This window comes from Lepidochelys olivacea (assembly GCF_965140295.1).
Source record: "Lepidochelys olivacea isolate rLepOli2 genome assembly, chromosome: 9".
Taxonomy (NCBI): Eukaryota; Metazoa; Chordata; order Testudines; family Cheloniidae; genus Lepidochelys; species Lepidochelys olivacea.
Genome location: NC_140419.1, coordinates 103,391,258 through 103,408,852, shown reverse-complemented (window position 1 = coordinate 103,408,852; position 17,595 = coordinate 103,391,258). Strand labels below are relative to the sequence as shown.

Below are 17,595 nucleotides of genomic sequence, written 5' to 3'. Positions count from 1 at the left end.
CTATTACCAGCAGGAGAGTGAGTTTGTGTGTGTATGGGGGTGGGGGGATGTGAGAAAACCTGGATTTGTGCAGGAAATAGCCCAACTTGATTGTCATGCACATTGTGTAAAGAGTTGTCACTTTGGATGGGCTATCACCAGCAGGAGAGTGAATTTGTGGGGGGGGTGGAGGGTGAGAAAACCTGGATTTGGGCTGGAAATGGCCCACCTGATGATCACTTTAGATAAGCTATTACCAGCAGGACAGTGGGGTGGGAGGAGGTATTGTTTCATATTCTCTGTGTATATATAAAGTCTGCTGCAGTTTCCACGGTATGCATCCGATGAAGTGAGCTGTAGCTCACGAAAGCTTATGCTCAAATAAATTGGTTAGTCTCTAAGGTGCCACAAGTACTCCTTTTCTTTTTGCGAATACAGACTAACACGGCTGTTACTCTGAAACCAATCACTAGTGTATTATCCTCACACACTCCTGAAGTATTGTCCCCACTGTACAATGGTGATTGGGGCCCGAGAAACCAAGTGACTTGCTCAGGGTCTCACAGGAACTCTGCAGCAGAGCAGTAATTTGAACTCAGATCTCCCAAGCCCTAGGGTAGCATCTTAATCACTGAACCAGCCTCCTCTTGAACCACTGGACAATTCTTCCATTTGCAGGCCACCCCCAGAACCCTGCCCCCCTACCTCCTCAATCACCCCCAGGCTAGCCCCATATCCTTGCTCACCCCCCATAGTTCCTCTGGCATACCATGCAGCAGCTCACTGGAAAGCCTAAGGGAAGTGGGTGTCTGTGCGGATAAGCAGGGCTGTGTGTGGCTTGGCCTGGGGATGGCAGAAGGAGGGGGAAGAGAGCAGTGGGGGTGAAGCTCTTCTCTGATGACCCACGCACAAGTTCAGCCCCATGTCCCTCACAGCACTGCTTCCCCTCCTGGCCCCATTGCAAAGCTGCGCTCCTCCCATGTCCCCTTTTATAGAGCTTCATTCTTCCTGGACTCCCCAAGGGGCTTCTTATAGCTGCTTTCAACAACCACCAGGATGGAGCAACAATTACCAGATCTGGCAGGGGAGCCCATGTCAACGCACAGGGGAGGTATAAAGGTGGTAATACGTAACAACACAGTTCGCTCTCCCTGTGACTAGCTATCAGCATTGCTACCTATTTATTAAATATGCTTTGAGGTGTGTATCTCATCAGTGCAAACCATAAAAAGCAAGGAAATCAGCAGTTACATCTTTCCACAACTCCTCAAATTCACCTTGTTCCTCTCAGTTTTCTTCTTTCCACCATCTGCAGCCCAAACTCATCATGGGAATATATATGTCATCCATACATCCAGCACTGAGACACAGCGACCTCTGAGTTAGAGCCCTGTGTGGGACAATTTTTAATCCTGCTCCTGTTCCAGCCCGCAATACACACTCCTATTCTCACCCACTCCCGCTATTATGGCAGCAGGTCCTGTGGGACCCATGGTGGAGGAGGGCACTGCAGGCCTCTACTCTGAGGTGGAAGACCATAGATATTTAACAGCCCACAGCAACCCTTCAGCAAAGGATGGGAAGCAAAGACAACTCCTGTATCCATTTGATACAGTGCAATTTAGGGTAGCAGAAAAAATGGTTACTGACCTCTCGTAACTGTTGTTCTTCGAGATGTGTTGCTCATGTCCATTCCACTCTAGGTGTGCGCGTGTCCACATGCACAATCGTTGGAGATTTTTGCCTTAGTGGTATCCGTTGGGCCAACTGTGGTGCCCCCTTTAGTGCCACACTCATGCATCGGTATATCAGGCACTGCCAGCCCTGCGCCCTCTCAGTTCCTCCTTGCCAGCAACTCCAACAGAGGGGTAGGTAATGGAATGGACGTGAGCAACACATCTCAAAGAACAACAGTTACGAAAAGGTAGGTAACCGTTTTTTCTTCTTCGAGTGCTTGCTCATGTCATTCCATGCGAGGTGACTCACAAGCAGTATCCGTGGAGGTGGGCTCGGAGTTCACAGTCTTGCAGCTTGCGGCACTGCTCTGCCAAAGCCAGCATCATCTCGAGCTTGCTGGGTAAGCGCATAATGATATGTGAACACGGGTGTCAGGTGAAGCATCGACTGGGGGAGGCTAGCCCACAGCCGGCCCCTTCCCCCTGAGGACCTGCCCCCCCTCCACCGCGGGAGGCCCCCCCCGTAACCCCCCCGGCCTCTGAGTGCAGGATGGGCAATGCGTGGCCCCCGGCCCCAAGCACAGGGCGGGCAGGCAGCGCGCAGCCCCCCCAGCCCCAATGCCCACAGCCCCCCCAAGCACAGGGCTGAAAATTGCAGGGTATAGCCCTGAGATACTATGTCCAGCAACCAGCGGTCCGAAGTAACTGCGACCAGGCCGAACAATAGGGACGAAATGGTCGAGGAAAGAACAAGGTGGATCCGGGGAATTGACTGGGGCGTCGCTCTCGAGCGCACCTTCAAAACGAAGCATGCCGGGGGCCAGAAGCTTATTCACCAGGCTGGGCTGTGCAGGTGAGCGGGAGGAGGAAAGGTGGCGGCAACTAAAGGTCGTGTCTCTGTCCCTTCTCCTTGCAGACCCCTGATGAGGCTGCCACGGCCTTGGCTGGAACTGCTTCCGTGCAGACTGCGGCGTATGCATGCCCAGCAAGCGAAGGGTGGCCTTAATGTCCTTTAACCCATACAGCCTCGCATCAGTCTGCTCCAAAAATAGACCGTTCCCATCGAATCGTTCCCATCGAAACTAGACCATTCCCTGGATCAAGGTCTGCATCTCGTGGGACAGGCTGGCGGTCTGAAGCCAGGAGCTGCGTCTCATGACCACCGCCGACGCAAATGCCCTAGCCACCAAGTCGCACAGCATCTGGAGAGAGCACCTAGCCGCCGCAGTGCCCTCCTCCACCAGGGTGCCAAATTCCTGGGCCAAACCCTGCGGGAGGGACTCCTTGAACTTACGGAGGTTCATAAGTTAAAATTAGTTAAAATTGTACCTGCCCAAGAGGGCCTGATGGTTCGCCACCCGGAATTGCAGGCTGGCTGCTGAATAAATTTTTCTCCCAAAAAGGTCGTCTTTTGGCCTCTTTATTTTGGGGAGTTGAGCTGGTGTGCCCTGCTTGTCCTTTTCATTGGCCGCAGAGACAACCAGAGAGCCCGGAGGTGGGTGGGTATAAAGGTACTCGAACCCTTTGACCAGGATGAAGTACTCCTTTTTGGCCCTTTTGGAGGAGAGAGGATGGACAACGCGACCTTGGCAATTTTCAGAACCCCATTACGTACTAGTAGTGCAGAGTGGGCTGGGATAGAGGCTGAGAGGATATTGAACAAGGTGTCGACCTGCTCAGCCATCTCCTCCACCTCTAGGCCCACGTTCTCAGCCACTTGTCGAAGCAGGGCCTTGGGTTCTTTAAAATCATCTGGTGGGCTGGCCCTGGAGGGTCCCACAGCCCTTCTTGTCTGGTGCCAGGGAGCTGTGCTTCTTCATTTTCTTTCTGGGCACCGGTGATGGGGAGTGGTGACGGGCAGAGCCCAGTGACGGGGGTGCACTGTGCACTGAGGACGAGGTACTAGGTGAGTCTTGGTGGGACGGCTCGGAAGCCAGACTAAGGGAAGCCTCCATGAGGAGATCCCGCAAATGAATATCCTGCTCTTTCTGATTTTTGGGTCGAAACTTTTTACAAATACGACACTTGTCCTTCACATGTGATTCCCCCAAGCACTTGAGGCAGCTGTGGGGGTCACTTACTGGCACAGGCCTGTTACAGTCCACGCAGGGCTTAACTGGGACTCTAACTTCTAACTCCTAACTACACTTAACAACTACTTAACACTAACTACTATAAACAACTATTTACAAGGCCCTAAGCCTCAAAGTCAGAAGTGATGAAATCACTAGCCCTTGCTATGCACAGGCGGTAAGAAGGAACTGAGAGGGCGTAGGGCCAGTGGTGCCTGACATACTGATGCATGAGCATGGCACTCAAGGGGGGGCCACAGCTGGCCCTACGGATACTGCTAAGGCAGAAATCTCCGACAACCGCGCACATGGGCACGCACACACCTAGAATGGAATCAACATGAGCAAGCACTCGAAGAAGAATATAAGTGACTGACTTGGAATTTGGTTAGGACACTAGGGTTCGTACCCCAATTCTTACCAAAAAAGTGCCAAATGATCTTCACTGAATGATGAGTGATCAGAACCGTGGTGTCTCATCCGTCAGATGACACCTCATGTAAAAATGTAACTAGATACAGATGGGAACCACAGTGCCACTAACCAACATACTGGGGCTCTGATTGGTTCAGAACCAACTCAGAAGAAAGAACATCCCCTGGATTACCCTGGAGTGGTCAATCTCCAAGCAATACAACCTAGCTCGGGAGGGCTAATAAGATCATGGTCAGAGTTGGTATGGCTCAGTAATTCTGGAAGTTTGTGATCACTAGCACTGAGAATACCTAGAACTTTCAGAATACCAACCATCTCCTCTAACCTGGTACATACCAAACCAAAAATAGCTTCTCCATGGTGACATCTGTCATGACAATGGAACCTGCCCACTGCCAGAGCCTGATTTCAGGAGAGACTATAGTGGATTAAAGCTATGGTCAAGGTCCTGGAATCTGGAGAAGCTTCATTTCCTCAGGCACAGTCATGCTGAGAGAACCTGATACACATGGAGGACTTGCCTGGCCTGGTTTGGGAACCAGGATTTTTTTTATAGGTGCACAGACTAGTCACAGACAAGGAGTGTTTGGACTGCACCAAACAAACATTTTCCAGACAAGGCCCTAATGTTGTGAGCATTTTGGGTAAAAGGACTCCTGGAATCCTGCAGGGTTGCCTTGATGGCTGATGGCAAACTATGTATGAGGGTGGGACCTAAAACCCAAAAGAATCCAAGGGAAGATGGCTTTTGTTGACTTGTGTTTGTGTCTGTCTCTTTTCTTATTTTCCACTCTAAGTTGCAGAACTAGTGGATGTCAGGCCCAATGAGGCTCAGGCTCTTGTGTCTCTGGGGTTTGACAATGTACCCAGCTGTGCTGAATATAGTCCCTCCCTGCTTGTTTGATTGTTGATCCTGATGTGGGAGAGGAAGAAACTTCCCCTATCAAACTGACCCTGCCTCCCGCTCCCCAATCTTCAGCCTGACTGAATGTTGGTGGACAAGGGTGTTCCTGCCTGCCTGACAGAGGTGCCAGCTCTGGCCTGAGGTAACCACTCTACAACTTCACACCTGCATCTGATCATATCAAAGCATCTCTTTCCTTTTCCCTCCTCTTCTGCCTTTTCTCTTTCTGTGTCTGTTTATGGTTAGGAGAAAATTGATGTAACAAAACCAGAGCTTTGTAAGCAAGCTGAAAGCATATTGTTTGCAATCTGTTTGACACTGTTTTCATGACCATATGCATACTGCCATCATAAACTTAACAATGTCATCCTCATCATGTAAGAAAGGTGTAAGAGACTGAGCTGATTTTGTAAACTTTTTTCTTTGAGCACATCATTAATAAAATGAAAGGTTTACATTACGTGTGGACATTAAGAAGCTAGTACCTGAGCTAATGGAAAAGAACCCTAAAATATAGTACTAGCCATGGGATACAAAGTAACATCAAAATAATCCTGTAACCACAACATTTCTTCTACTGTCTCTAACAAGAAGTTTTCACCAGCAAAGTCAGGAAAGTTCTGGCTGCTTTGTACTTTGCTGTACTTGTTTACCCTGGTTGTAACTTAGATTATAAACTGTTTGGAGTAGTTCTTTTTAATTTTTTTGTTCAATACTTTGCAAAATGGGGCCAGAATCCTGAAAGGAACCCTTAGGCACTACTGTAATACAAGTTATTGTTGTGCTGGAGGGTGTTGGTGGCTGCCAGCAAATGTGTCTTTGATTTATGGGCAATCCTAGACATTGATGAAGCTGATGGATGTTTTGGCTGCCTTTTATTCAGGCTAAATGGAAGAAATAATTAAACTCCTTTATGGAGTTAGATAGCTGAATCAATAGAAGCCACCGCTCAAAGTGCTGGCCTGCATGGGAAAGCCTGAGCAAAAACTAACTCATGGAGAATAAGAGATTGGTGGAGCTGCCCATGTGTCAGAAAGCAGCAGAAAGCCTAGAGAAAGCCAGAGGAGCACTGGTAGTGTGGCCCTGACAGGGAGCAGAAACAGAGCTCCTTGAGACACAGGACTGTCTGGAAAGCAGGCATGGACTGCTCAACAAGGCAACTGCCTCTTGTTTTTTGTTCCTACTGTGTTCAGGAAAACCAGACATTGTGGACATTCTCTGTAAATAAAGAGGACTGAACTGAAGAAGTACCTGACTCACATAATCAATTTATCCTTCAAATGGAAACAACTCAGCAAGGCCACAAATATTGGCTAACCACTTGGTCAAATAGGCAACATTGGTGTTAGAACTGGGATAGAGTTTCCAAGGAGAGAAATTATAAGTTGGTATTACTGTGGAACCAAGATGGAACAAATAATGGAGGTGCTTGCAGAAATCAGAGATGGCCAAAAGGAATTAAAACAAGATTTACAACAAGAGCTGAAGACGTCTCAAAAGAATTTAAAATAGGAGCTGGAGATTTAGTGAAAGGAATTAAATTGACATCTGGAGGTTGCCTAGCAATGACTGAGAGATGACCGGCTGCTGGAGATAAAATGTTCATCAGGGCAGCAGCTACAAAGTATCCTGGCAATTTGGCAGCCCAACTACAGAAACTCTCAGTCTGGACTGGCAACGTGGATCCAGGATGTGACCAGCAAGAGGAGAAAGAGGAGAGGGTGTTCCAGGAACCAGGGAAGGTCAGGAAAGCTTTGGCCAACTTAGAACTTGCTAACACTGATAAGCAGCACTGAGGACTTTAGGAGCTAAAAGATTAGCTTCATCAAGAAATCAAAGGGTCAAAAGCCACAGGAAAAGCCAAGGCAAGGAATCAGGCCAGCCAGAGAACTTGAGAAAGACAGGATATTTACAACAGTTCTCGATCCTGTTTGTAGCCCACACAGGCCCAGACAGGAGAGGTTGGATTGTTCCAACTCAAGTGGTACAAAATCCCACTTCTGTGAGGGGAAAACTCCCTGGGAGGCTTACATAGCTCAGTTCAATTTCACAGCCCCAATGAATGGCTAGTGAGATGAACAGAGAGGTGGTTTCTAGCAGCTAACTGGAATGGCCCAGCTCTGATGGCGCTGCAGGATTCACTCCCAGAAAAGAAACTGAGTTATCTGTATCTGGTGCAAGCCCTTGACATGAAGTTTGGAGCTAGTCATCAATCGGAGCTAGCCAGGCACAGCTAAGAGCTAAAAGGAGTGTGGGGGAAAGAGACCACATGTAAGGAGATTTGTGTTCCTGGCATATCTAGATACCAGGAGGACTTCTAGAATACATTAGGAATGCACCAAGTTATAGATGCTCAGATGGATGTGGATTTGCAGATTAAGATCAGTGAAAGAAGGCCAAGGTCACTCTGAGAGGCTGTGGAATTTGCCTCTGAACTTGACTCTTTCCTTGCAGCAGCCCACCAGAAGAGGAAGCAGACGTTAGTGAGGAGGATGGAAGCTGATCACCAGGAACCCTGTAAGTACAGCTTTGTGTCTAATATGCATGATGGAAAAGAGGATTCTAATGTGGTTCATGACATGATCCAACAACTGAAAAAAAATGACAGGTTTCAGAGTAACAGCCGTGTTAGTCTGTATTCGCAAAAAGAAAAGGAGTACTTGTGGCACCTTAGAGACTAACCAATTTATTTGAGCATAAGCTTTTGTGAGCTACAGCTCACTTCATCGGATGCATACTGTGGAAGGTGTAGAAGATCTTTTATACACACAAAGCATGAAAGTATGCATCCGATGAAGTGAGCTGTAGCTCACGAAAGCTTATGCTCAAATAAATTGGTTAGTCTCTAAGGTGCCACAAGTCCTCCTTTTCTTTTTTTGAAAAAAAATGCTTAATGTGGTTTATAAAAGAAAGGAAATTGGCAAGGATGCAAAAAATAAGGGAAGCCATTCAGTTAAATGCTGGTACTGTGAAAAAATTGGCTACAAAAGGAAGGGTTATTATAAATTTAAGGCAGCCCAGGACAGAGCATCCCGAGAACCTAATGAAAGTCCCTTACCCAGTTTGGGAAATGTGGGACACCAACCTGAAAGTGCAAACCTTGGAGGAACAAGAACTACTCCCACAGTTTTTGATTAGATCTGGGCAGCTGAACAACCATAATAGGAGTATGGCTATTGAGTATGTAATAGGATCTGTGAAATGCACAAGAATAGCGGACAGTGGCTCACACATAAGTTATTAGACTAGACAAGCTAGTAATGTTAGGAAATAGGGAACCAAAAACTGATCTCAAATGGAGACAGTGATGGGAACATGCACTTGTCCAAAAATGGGGAAAACTAGGTTTGAAAACTGAACCTCTGCAATTTGAGCAAGATGTTGGGTAGCTGAGCTAGTCAATGAGCGAGTTGTTTTGGATTTTATTATGTCCAACTGCTGGAATCAATGACAGGAAAGGAGTCCTGCAAATTCAGTCTGGAAATTCCCTTCAAAGAGGTGGCCCAGATTTTAAAAATTGTTTATAGGCAATTGGTTTGCAGTGAACAAATTGTTCTGCCTCCAGGGGGTCAGAAACCATAACAACAGCTACATGCTGTGGTAGCATTCCAGCAAGGAAAAGATGGGGTTTGGTTGAGATCTGCATTAAGACCTATGGTCTTGGGGGAAATTTTAGCTGCTAAAGTTATTGTGGATCTGAAGCAGGAATGGATTCCTGTTCATTTGCCAAATGCTTCTGAAAAAAAGTAAAAAAGGGAACCATTGTTGCAAAATGGGAACCAGCAGATCTAGTAAATGTGACTGTAGAAGAAAACTACAAGGGGAAGGAAATAAAGGTAAGTTCCCAGAATTTTGACGGGACTTGTTCCAATGCAGTACCTCAGATTTAAAGGAGAAGCAGCAGAATGATCTAAGACACTTTTTGGTTAGAAATCAGAGGTTATTCTCCAGTTCCATCAAAGGCAGAGATTATACTGCACTGGTCCAGCACAAGATTGATACTGGGGAAAACTCACGCATTAAACAGCCACCTGACTATCAGTTGCTAAGAGAGAAGAGGTTTCAGAGTGGTAGTCATGTTAGTCTGTATCAGGAAAAAAAACTAGGAGTACTTGTGGCACCTTAGAGACTAACAAATTTATTTGAACATGAGCTTTTGTGGGCTAAAGCCCACTTCATCAGATGCATGCAGTGGAAAATACAGTAGGAAGATATATAGATATACAGAGAACATGAAAAATTGGGGGTTGCCATACCAACTCTTAATGAGATCAATCGATTAAGGTTGGCTATTATCAGCAAGAGAAAAAAAACGTTTGTAATGATAATCAGGATGGCCCATTTCAAACAGTTGACAGGAAGGTGTGAGTAACAGTAGGGGGAAATTAGCATGGGGAGGCTTTGTAGATCATTAAGGAAATGTATCACAAAGACATAATTGAGCCTTCGACCAGTCCTTGGGCCTCACTCATGGTTCTGGTTAAGAAAAAAGATGGCAGCATCACATTCTATGTGGACTATAGAAAACTAAATTAAGTCACTTTGAAGGATTCTTACCCATTGCCACAAATAGGTGATAGTATGCTGCAGCAAATTCAGTCTGTTTTTCCCCACTGGATTTTAAAAATGAGTATTGGCAAGTGAAACCAAAGGACAGGGAAAAGACTGTTTTCAGAACAGAACAGGACCTGTGGCAATTTAAAGTGATGGCTTTCAGCTTGTGTAATGCATCAGCCATGTTTGAGAAGCTTATGGAGAAGGTACTGCATGGCATGCCTCTCTCAAAATGCGTGTTATACCTAAATGATATCTCGGTATATGGAAAGACCTTTGAATAGAAACCAGCACATCTACAAATGGTCTGTGATAAGCTTAAAGCTGCCAATCTGAAACTGAACCCAAAAAAATGTGAGTTGTTCCAAAAAGGTAACCTAACCAGCACACACAGACAGTGAGGAGGTATTTCCACTGACCAAAGGAAAATTGAGGCTGTGCAGAACAGGTCAGCTGCTCAGCTGCTTTACAAAGTGCCCTGAAGTTTATCCAATAAGGAACCCAAGAGGCTGTAACAATAGCAGAAGTTCTAGTAAATGAATCCTTCACTGGATTTGGGGTCCCCAGTACAGCTGGGTGAGTAATTGAGTTTGGTTCTCAGCAGGTCTGGAAAATCTAAACATTTTGTTTCTGGGCATTTTTAAAGGGCTAGATTCACAATCATCATCAGCAGCCACTACTGCTGCCTCCATGATATCTTTTAACCGGTTGGTTTGAGCAGGGGCTCTCAGCCTTCCCAGGCTGCTGTGCCCCTTCAGGAGTCAGCTCTGTCTTGCGTACCCCCAAGTTTTACCTCACTCAAAAACTACCTGCGTACAAAATCAGACCTAAAAATACAAAAGTGTCACAGCACAGTATTACTGAAAGATTACTGCTTTCTCATTTCTACCCTATAATTATAAAATACATCAACTGGGATATAAATCTTGTGCTTACATTTCAGTGTATAGCATAGAGCAGTACAAACAATTCATTGTCTGTATGAAATTTTAGGTTGTACTGACTTCACTAATGCTTTTTATGTCGCCTGTTGTACAAGTAGGCAAATATCTGGGTGAGCTGATGTAACCTCGGCAGAACTCTGGATACCTCCAGGGGTACGTGTGCCCCTGGTTGAGAACCACTGAGCTAGGGCACTTATCTGGGCTGTGGGAGACCTGGGTTCAAGTCCCCCCTCAGCCTGAGGTAGAGCAGGGATCTGAATTTGGGTCTCTCATCTTGGATTTTTCACAGTGCAGACCAGGCCTGAGATGGAGTGGTGTGCTGGAAGGCTATGCGGGCTTCTGGCCAGCATGTTTGATCTGTGGGCAATCATAGACATTGCTGAACCCGATTAACGTGCTAGCTACCTTTCATTCAGGCTAAATGGGAGAAGCAATTAAGCTCCTTTGTGGAGTAAGATAGCTAGAACAAAAGAATCATAGAATCATAGGACTGGAAGGGACCTTGAGAGGTTATCTAGTCCAGCCCCCTGCACTCATGGCAGGACTAAGGATTATCTAGACCATCCCTGACAGGTCTTTGTCCAACCTGCTCTTAAAAATCCCCAATGATGGAGATTCCACAATCTCCCTAGGCAATTTATTCCAGTGCTTAACCACTCTGACAGTTAGGAAGTTTTTCCTAATGTCCAACCTAAACCTCCCTTGCTGCAATTTAAGCCCATTGCTTCTTGTCCTAGCCTCAGAGGTTAAGAAGAACAATTCTTCTCCCTCCTCCTTGTAAAAACCTTTTATGTATTGAATGCCACCAGCCAAGGTGCTGGCCCATGTAGGAAGTCCTGAACAAGAACTAGCTCAGGGAAAGTAAGAGGGGTTTCTCTTGGACTGATTGAAAATACAGAGATTGTGCCATTGATTGGTGGAGCTGTGAGTGTCATCAGGAGAAAGCCAGAGAAACACTGTTAACATGACCCAGAGAGGGAGCAGAGAAAGAGCTGGAGAAGCAGGACTGGGTTTCTGGGCAAGGAAAGTCCCACGTATTGTTTGTTCCTATGGTATTCTGGGAAATAGGACTTTTGGGGCAATCGTTGTAAATAAACAGGTTTGCACCAAAGAAATCCCTGACTTGTATAATCAATTTCTTCTCCTAATGAAAAAACTTGGCAAGAACCTGCTTGGGCCAAGGGGCAATGTTATAAATAAAAAACTGGGGAGTTAAAATCTTCCAGGAGGGTTGGAGCCTGGGATTGTGACATGTATGGGTTGCTTCTGAAGTTCCCCATCCCCTCCTTCAAATTGATTTGGTGTCCATCTACTAGTACCAGGGACTCCCCCTTGTCCATTCTGCATAAAATGTTTCTGCTTCTGTCACCAGTCTGAAGCTCATACCTCCACAGCACACCACCCCCACTGGAGTGGTCAGAGCTGTATCGATACTGGTCACTACTTCATTGTGAAAACAACCAGATCCTAGTTCTGGCCTTGCTCAAAATGACACAATTCCTCACCACTCCTCTGCAAAGGCCATGATGCCGAAACTCCCTTTTTATTGCCCACATCCAGCTCTACTCACCCAGATCCTCCTTGCACTGGCCAGCCTGGGTGAAAAAGCTTCTACTGACTTCATAGCCACCAAAGAAGAAGAAGTAGCCAGGCACCTCCCGTAGCCAAGTACTGGTCAGGCCCTGGAAAAATCCCAGCAGGCCCTCAGATTGAAAGATATTTTTCACAGTAGCCCAGGTAGAGCTGCAAGAGAGAACACAGGCAATGTACCCAAACTCGGACCATAAGGGCCAGAAATGAAAACATAACGACACTTAGCATTACCTTTACCAACCCAGGATGATCCGTCAACCTAGAGCCATGCCATATTACCCCACATTCTCACTGAGACTGAATCCCAGATTCGTTTTCCAGGCCAAACTGGTCACATTCCAGCATTCGTGCTAGAGGCAGAATTTATGGGGGAACGAAGAAAGGAGTAGGGAAGACTTGGTTTAAACTCATGTATCAGAGTGGGCTCTGGAGTATCATCCACTGACCTCCCTTGTTCCCTCATTTGCAAATGTTCTCCACAAACTGTCCATTGGAAACCTGGGATTAATTTGGGACATAGGCACAAAAACAGGAGAGCTGGGTAGCCTGGCAACCACAGCAGCAATGATCTGCACTGTGCCACGGGAGAGATGTTGGCTGCCAGCTCAGCCACAATACAGTGGCCAGGAAGGAGAGGAGGATGTTTGGTTGTGATAGAGGAAGGTTTCGGGTATGCTGTGGCATGCAGACCCACAGGCAGGCAGTATGGCCAGGAGGGACAGAAGGAAGCTGCAGGGCCCCACCCAGTAAGCACAAAGAACGTTTGCAATGCCTGGGTTTAGCACCAAGTCAGTTCTAGTCAGCTGGGCAGTGTGACACCCTCATCTTCCTGGGCAAGAGGGAATTCAGACCTGCTGCCTCACTCACAAACCTTCCACCAGGGCTGTGTGTAATTCACCAAAGCCTGGCCTGCTTCCCAAGGGGCTGTGATGTACCTGTGACATGCCAGTGCTGTTCGCCCAGTGACCTTCATCTCAGGTAAGGCCTGCATGCGGCATTTCACCAACTCCGCAGGGCACAGCACCATAGAGGAAAACACAGAAGAGAACGAGCCGGCAAGCGCACTCTGCAGGTTGCTGGCACCACAGGGCCCAAGAACACAAATGTTAGAGCTGAAGCTCGCCCCGCACAGGCCCAGGCTCTGCAGAGGGCCAAGCAGAGGCCCTCATCACCACTACCCTAGAAGAGGAATGTGACCTGCCTCCCCAACCCTGACTATCCCTTTGCTCAGGGACATCCCCACAGCCTTCTCTTGGGCCGTCACAGATGGAAAACATGGGCGACTCAGCTTCCCAAAATGGCATCACCCTAAATGCTGCCCCAAGTGCCCCCAACCTGAGCCCTGCAATGGGGCTTACAGCAGCCTTGCCACGCTGCTCCGCCCCCTGAGGTGTCCCCATGCCACACGCCTGCAGGGCCAGGCCATACCTCAGCTCCAGCACACTGCTCAGTCCAAACAGCTGCCTCACCAGCTGCTGACAGAAGCCATAGCAAGCGAACAGCACTGCGTTCTCTGCCACGTTAGCGAGCAGGGCTGGGGCGGTGCCCTGGTACAGCCCGGGCAGCCCTTCCTGCTGGTATGTCCGGACTGAGCAGTCAAAGAAACCCCGGTACATGGTGGGGAAGGTCTGCATCTTCACCTTGATTGTGTCAAAGGGCTGCCCACTAACCACGCATGCCACCCCGCCTGCAGAGACAAACCCACAGTCACCTCAGTGCCCCCCTTTGCCTCTGCTCCAGGGGCAAAGCCTCAGAGCACCTCAATGCCAGTCCTTCACCCCCAGCCCCTGGGGCAAAGCCCCCAGGTACCTCAGTGTCCCCTTAACCCTCCTAGGGCAAACCCCCAAGCTACCTCAGGACCAGTTCTTCACACATACACCGCCCCACCCAGGGCAAAGCCCCAGGGTACCTCAGTGCCAGGTGCTGGAGGTTGTAAGTCTCCTCTTCCCACAGCTGAGAGGCCCAGGATTGCAGGTGTCCTCTGAGCTAGAATTCCTCCCCCCGATAAGTTTTAACTTGCTCCTGAACTGTGGTTCTGCCTTATTTCAGGGATTCAGGTCCAACTCCTGCTGCCTTCCAGGCCTCACCGCTCTTCCTGTGGGGGCCCTATCCATGCATTTGGGTCAGGGCTCCCCTTCTCCCCAGCCTGGTATCTTGCCCTTCTGAGGAACCCAGATATGCTCCCAAATGATTCTACCTACCAATGCCCTCCGCCCCTTGCAGAGGACAGGCCCCAGCTCCCAGACTCACCTGCTGCCCCTGCAGTGAGGTGAACCAGTGCTTGTACCAGTGGGTGGGACTTGGCTGTGTCTGCAGACATCTCAGCAAACTGGACCACGCTGGACCCTAGAGCAGGAACCAGGCTGCAAATCAACCCACTACCAGCTCAGTGATGCAGAGAGCAGGGCAGGCAGCAGAGAGCAAAAGCAACAGGCTTAAGAGGCCAGCCTGCTGAAGAACCATATTGATCAAGTTTTCTTTGTACCTTTGGGAAGCAAACAGCAACTCTGAGATATCTGGGTATTTGGGGTGGAGGACCAGGTGCAGATTTGAAAGAGGGATTCGAGTCAGGGACATAGGGATTGGGAAGTTTGTGGGGGCTGTGAAGGAGGCTATTGTGGGTGCTGGGGTAGGACAAGGGCTGTGGAGCACGGAAGGTTGTGGGGAGCACAGGGACTGTGGAGATATGAGGGGGCTGTGGGCACAGAGGCTGGAGGGCATGTAGGGCGGCTGGAGGGAGCACAGAGGTAGGGGGAGCTATTGGGTGGTGGGAAAGAATTGCGGAGGCTGTGGGACGCAGAGGCTGTGGAGGGCATATGGACTGAGGCTACTAGGCAGGTTGGAGTGGGGCACAGGGCTGGTGGGAGAAGGCCTGGATGGGGGAGCCGGTCTGCCCCACTGACCCGGGTCTGAGTGGCATGGCACCTCAGCATTGTTGGCAGCAGCTGAGTCCTGCCTCAGCTGCAACGGAATGGATCAGGAAGCAGTAGTGGGCAGAGAAGTAGCCAGGGGCACAACTTGGGATTGCTAAGGGGTGCTGCACTTCCCTGGAGCAGCTTTGGGCTCGGAGTGCATGCAGATGGTGCTGGGGCAGTGGGTGTGTGTAACAGGGTACCAGGGCAGAGGGTGTGTGTGGAGGTATCGGGGCACAGGGGGGTAGTGAGAGTGTATATGGGGTGCAGCAGGGCAGAGGGCACGTAGCAGGAGTGTGTATGTGATCTAGCGGGGCAGAGGGTGGGTAGCAGGAGCGTGTACGGGGTGTAGCGGGGCAGAGGGTGGGTAGCAGGAGCGTGTACGGGGTGTAGCGGGGCAGAGGGTGGGTAGCAGGAGCGTGTACGGGGTGTAGCGGGGCAGAGGGTGGGTAGCAGGAGCGTGTACGGGGTGTAGCGGGGCAGAGGGTGGGTAGCAGGAGCGTGTACGGGGTGTAGCGAGGCAGAGGGTGGGTAGCAGGAGCGTGTACGGGGTGTAGCGAGGCAGAGGGTGGGTAGCAGGAGCGTGTACGGGGTGTAGCGGGGCAGAGGGTGGGTAGCAGGAGTGTGTATGGGGTGTAGTGGGGCAGAGGGTGGATATTGGGAGTGTATACGGGGTGCAGCAGGGCAGAGGGCACGTAGCAGGAGTGTGTATGATCTAGCGGGGCAGAGGGTGGGTAGCAGGAGCGTGTACGGGGTGTAGCGGGGCAGAGGGTGGGTAGCAGGAGCGTGTACGGGGTGTAGCGAGGCAGAGGGTGGGTAGCAGGAGTGTGTACGGGGTGTAGCGAGGCAGAGGGTGGGTAGCAGGAGCGTGTACGGGGTGTAGCGAGGCAGAGGGTGGGTAGCAGGAGCGTGTACGGGGTGTAGCGGGGCAGAGGGTGGGTAGCAGGAGTGTGTATGGGGTGTAGTGGGGCAGAGGGTGGATATTGGGAGTGTATACGGGGTGCAGCAGGGCAGAGGGCACGTAGCAGGAGTGTGTATGATCTAGCGGGGCAGAGGGTGGGTAGCAGGAGCGTGTACGGGGTGTAGCGAGGCAGAGGGTGGGTAGCAGGAGCGTGTACGGGGTGTAGCGAGGCAGAGGGTGGGTAGCAGGAGCGTGTACGGGGTGTAGCGGGGCAGAGGGTGGGTAGCAGGAGTGTGTATGGGGTGTAGTGGGGCAGAGGGTGGATATTGGGAGTGTATACGGGGTGCAGCAGGGCAGAGGGCACGTAGCAGGAGTGTGTATGATCTAGCGGGGCAGAGGGTGGGTAGCAGGAGCGTGTACGGGGTGTAGCGGGGCAGAGGGTGGGTAGCAGGAGCGTGTACGGGGTGTAGCGAGGCAGAGGGTGGGTAGCAGGAGCGTGTACGGGGTGTAGCGAGGCAGAGGGTGGGTAGCAGGAGTGTGTACGGGGTGTAGCGAGGCAGAGGGTGGGTAGCAGGAGCGTGTACGGGGTGTAGCGAGGCAGAGGGTGGGTAGCAGGAGCGTGTACGGGGTGTAGCGAGGCAGAGGGTGGGTAGCAGGAGTGTGTATGGGGTGTAGTGGGGCAGAGGGTGGATATTGGGAGTGTATACGGGGTGCAGCAGGGCAGAGGGCACGTAGCAGGAGTGTGTATGATCTAGCGGGGCAGAGGGTGGGTAGCAGGAGCGTGTACGGGGTGTAGCGGGGCAGAGGGTGGGTAGCAGGAGCGTGTACGGGGTGTAGCGAGGCAGAGGGTGGGTAGCAGGAGCGTGTACGGGGTGTAGCGAGGCAGAGGGTGGGTAGCAGGAGCGTGTACGGGGTGTAGCGAGGCAGAGGGTGGGTAGCAGGAGTGTGTACGGGGTGTAGCGGGGCAGAGGGTGGGTAGCAGGAGTGTGTATGGGGTGTAGTGAGGAAGAGGGGGGTAGTGGGTATGTGTACAGGGTGTAGCAGGGCAGAGGATGGGTAGCGTGTCTCAGTGCAGGGGGTATTGTAGAAGAGGGGTAGTGTGTGTTTGTGTGTGTGTGTATGTGAAGATGGAGCAGTGGGCGTGTGGGCAGATGGGGGTTGTGGGGGCAGGGGTATCAGGGTAGTGAAGAGCTGTGCAGTAGAGGATCCAGGCAGAAGGGGGAGTGGGGATGTATTTAAAGAGTATCAGGGGAGAGCAGTGTTGTACAAAGAGGTAGCAGGACAATGGATGTATGTGCGGGGATGCAGTGGGTAAAGTGGATAGTGGAGGTGTGGGTAAAGGGGTGTCAGGACAGTAGGGGGTATGGCAGGTATTGGCAGTGGTAAAAGGCTATCAGGGTAGTGGAGGGGTGTGTGGTGGGGGATCAGGGCAGAATCACAGAATCGTAGAATCATAGAAGATTAGGGTTGGAAGAGACCTCGGGAGGTCATTGAGTCCAAAGCAGGACCAACCCCCAACTAAATCATCCCAGCCAGGGCTTTGTCAAGCCAGGCCTTAAAAACCTCTAAGGAAGGAGATTCCACCACCTCCCTAGGGAACCCATTCCAGTGCTTCACCATCCTCC

The 17,595-nt window shown here is 50.1% G+C and overlaps 1 protein-coding gene across 1 annotated transcript in view; it reads right to left on the bottom strand.

Annotated features, from left to right (window-relative positions):
- Nucleotides 1–14,654, bottom strand: part of ITGB1BP2 (integrin subunit beta 1 binding protein 2) — a 48,631-nt gene extending 33,977 nt beyond the window's left edge. The window contains exons 1-4 of the mRNA XM_084638431.1: nucleotides 14,408–14,654; nucleotides 13,586–13,844; nucleotides 13,093–13,233; nucleotides 12,135–12,307 (exon numbers count right to left, since the gene is read on the bottom strand). Coding sequence (XP_084494557.1) covers nucleotides 12,135–12,307; nucleotides 13,093–13,233; nucleotides 13,586–13,844; nucleotides 14,408–14,477 — 643 coding nt within the window. The 5' untranslated portion in view covers nucleotides 14,478–14,654. The remainder of the gene's footprint in view (nucleotides 1–12,134; nucleotides 12,308–13,092; nucleotides 13,234–13,585; nucleotides 13,845–14,407) is intronic.
- Nucleotides 14,655–17,595: the final 2,941 nt, after the last annotated feature.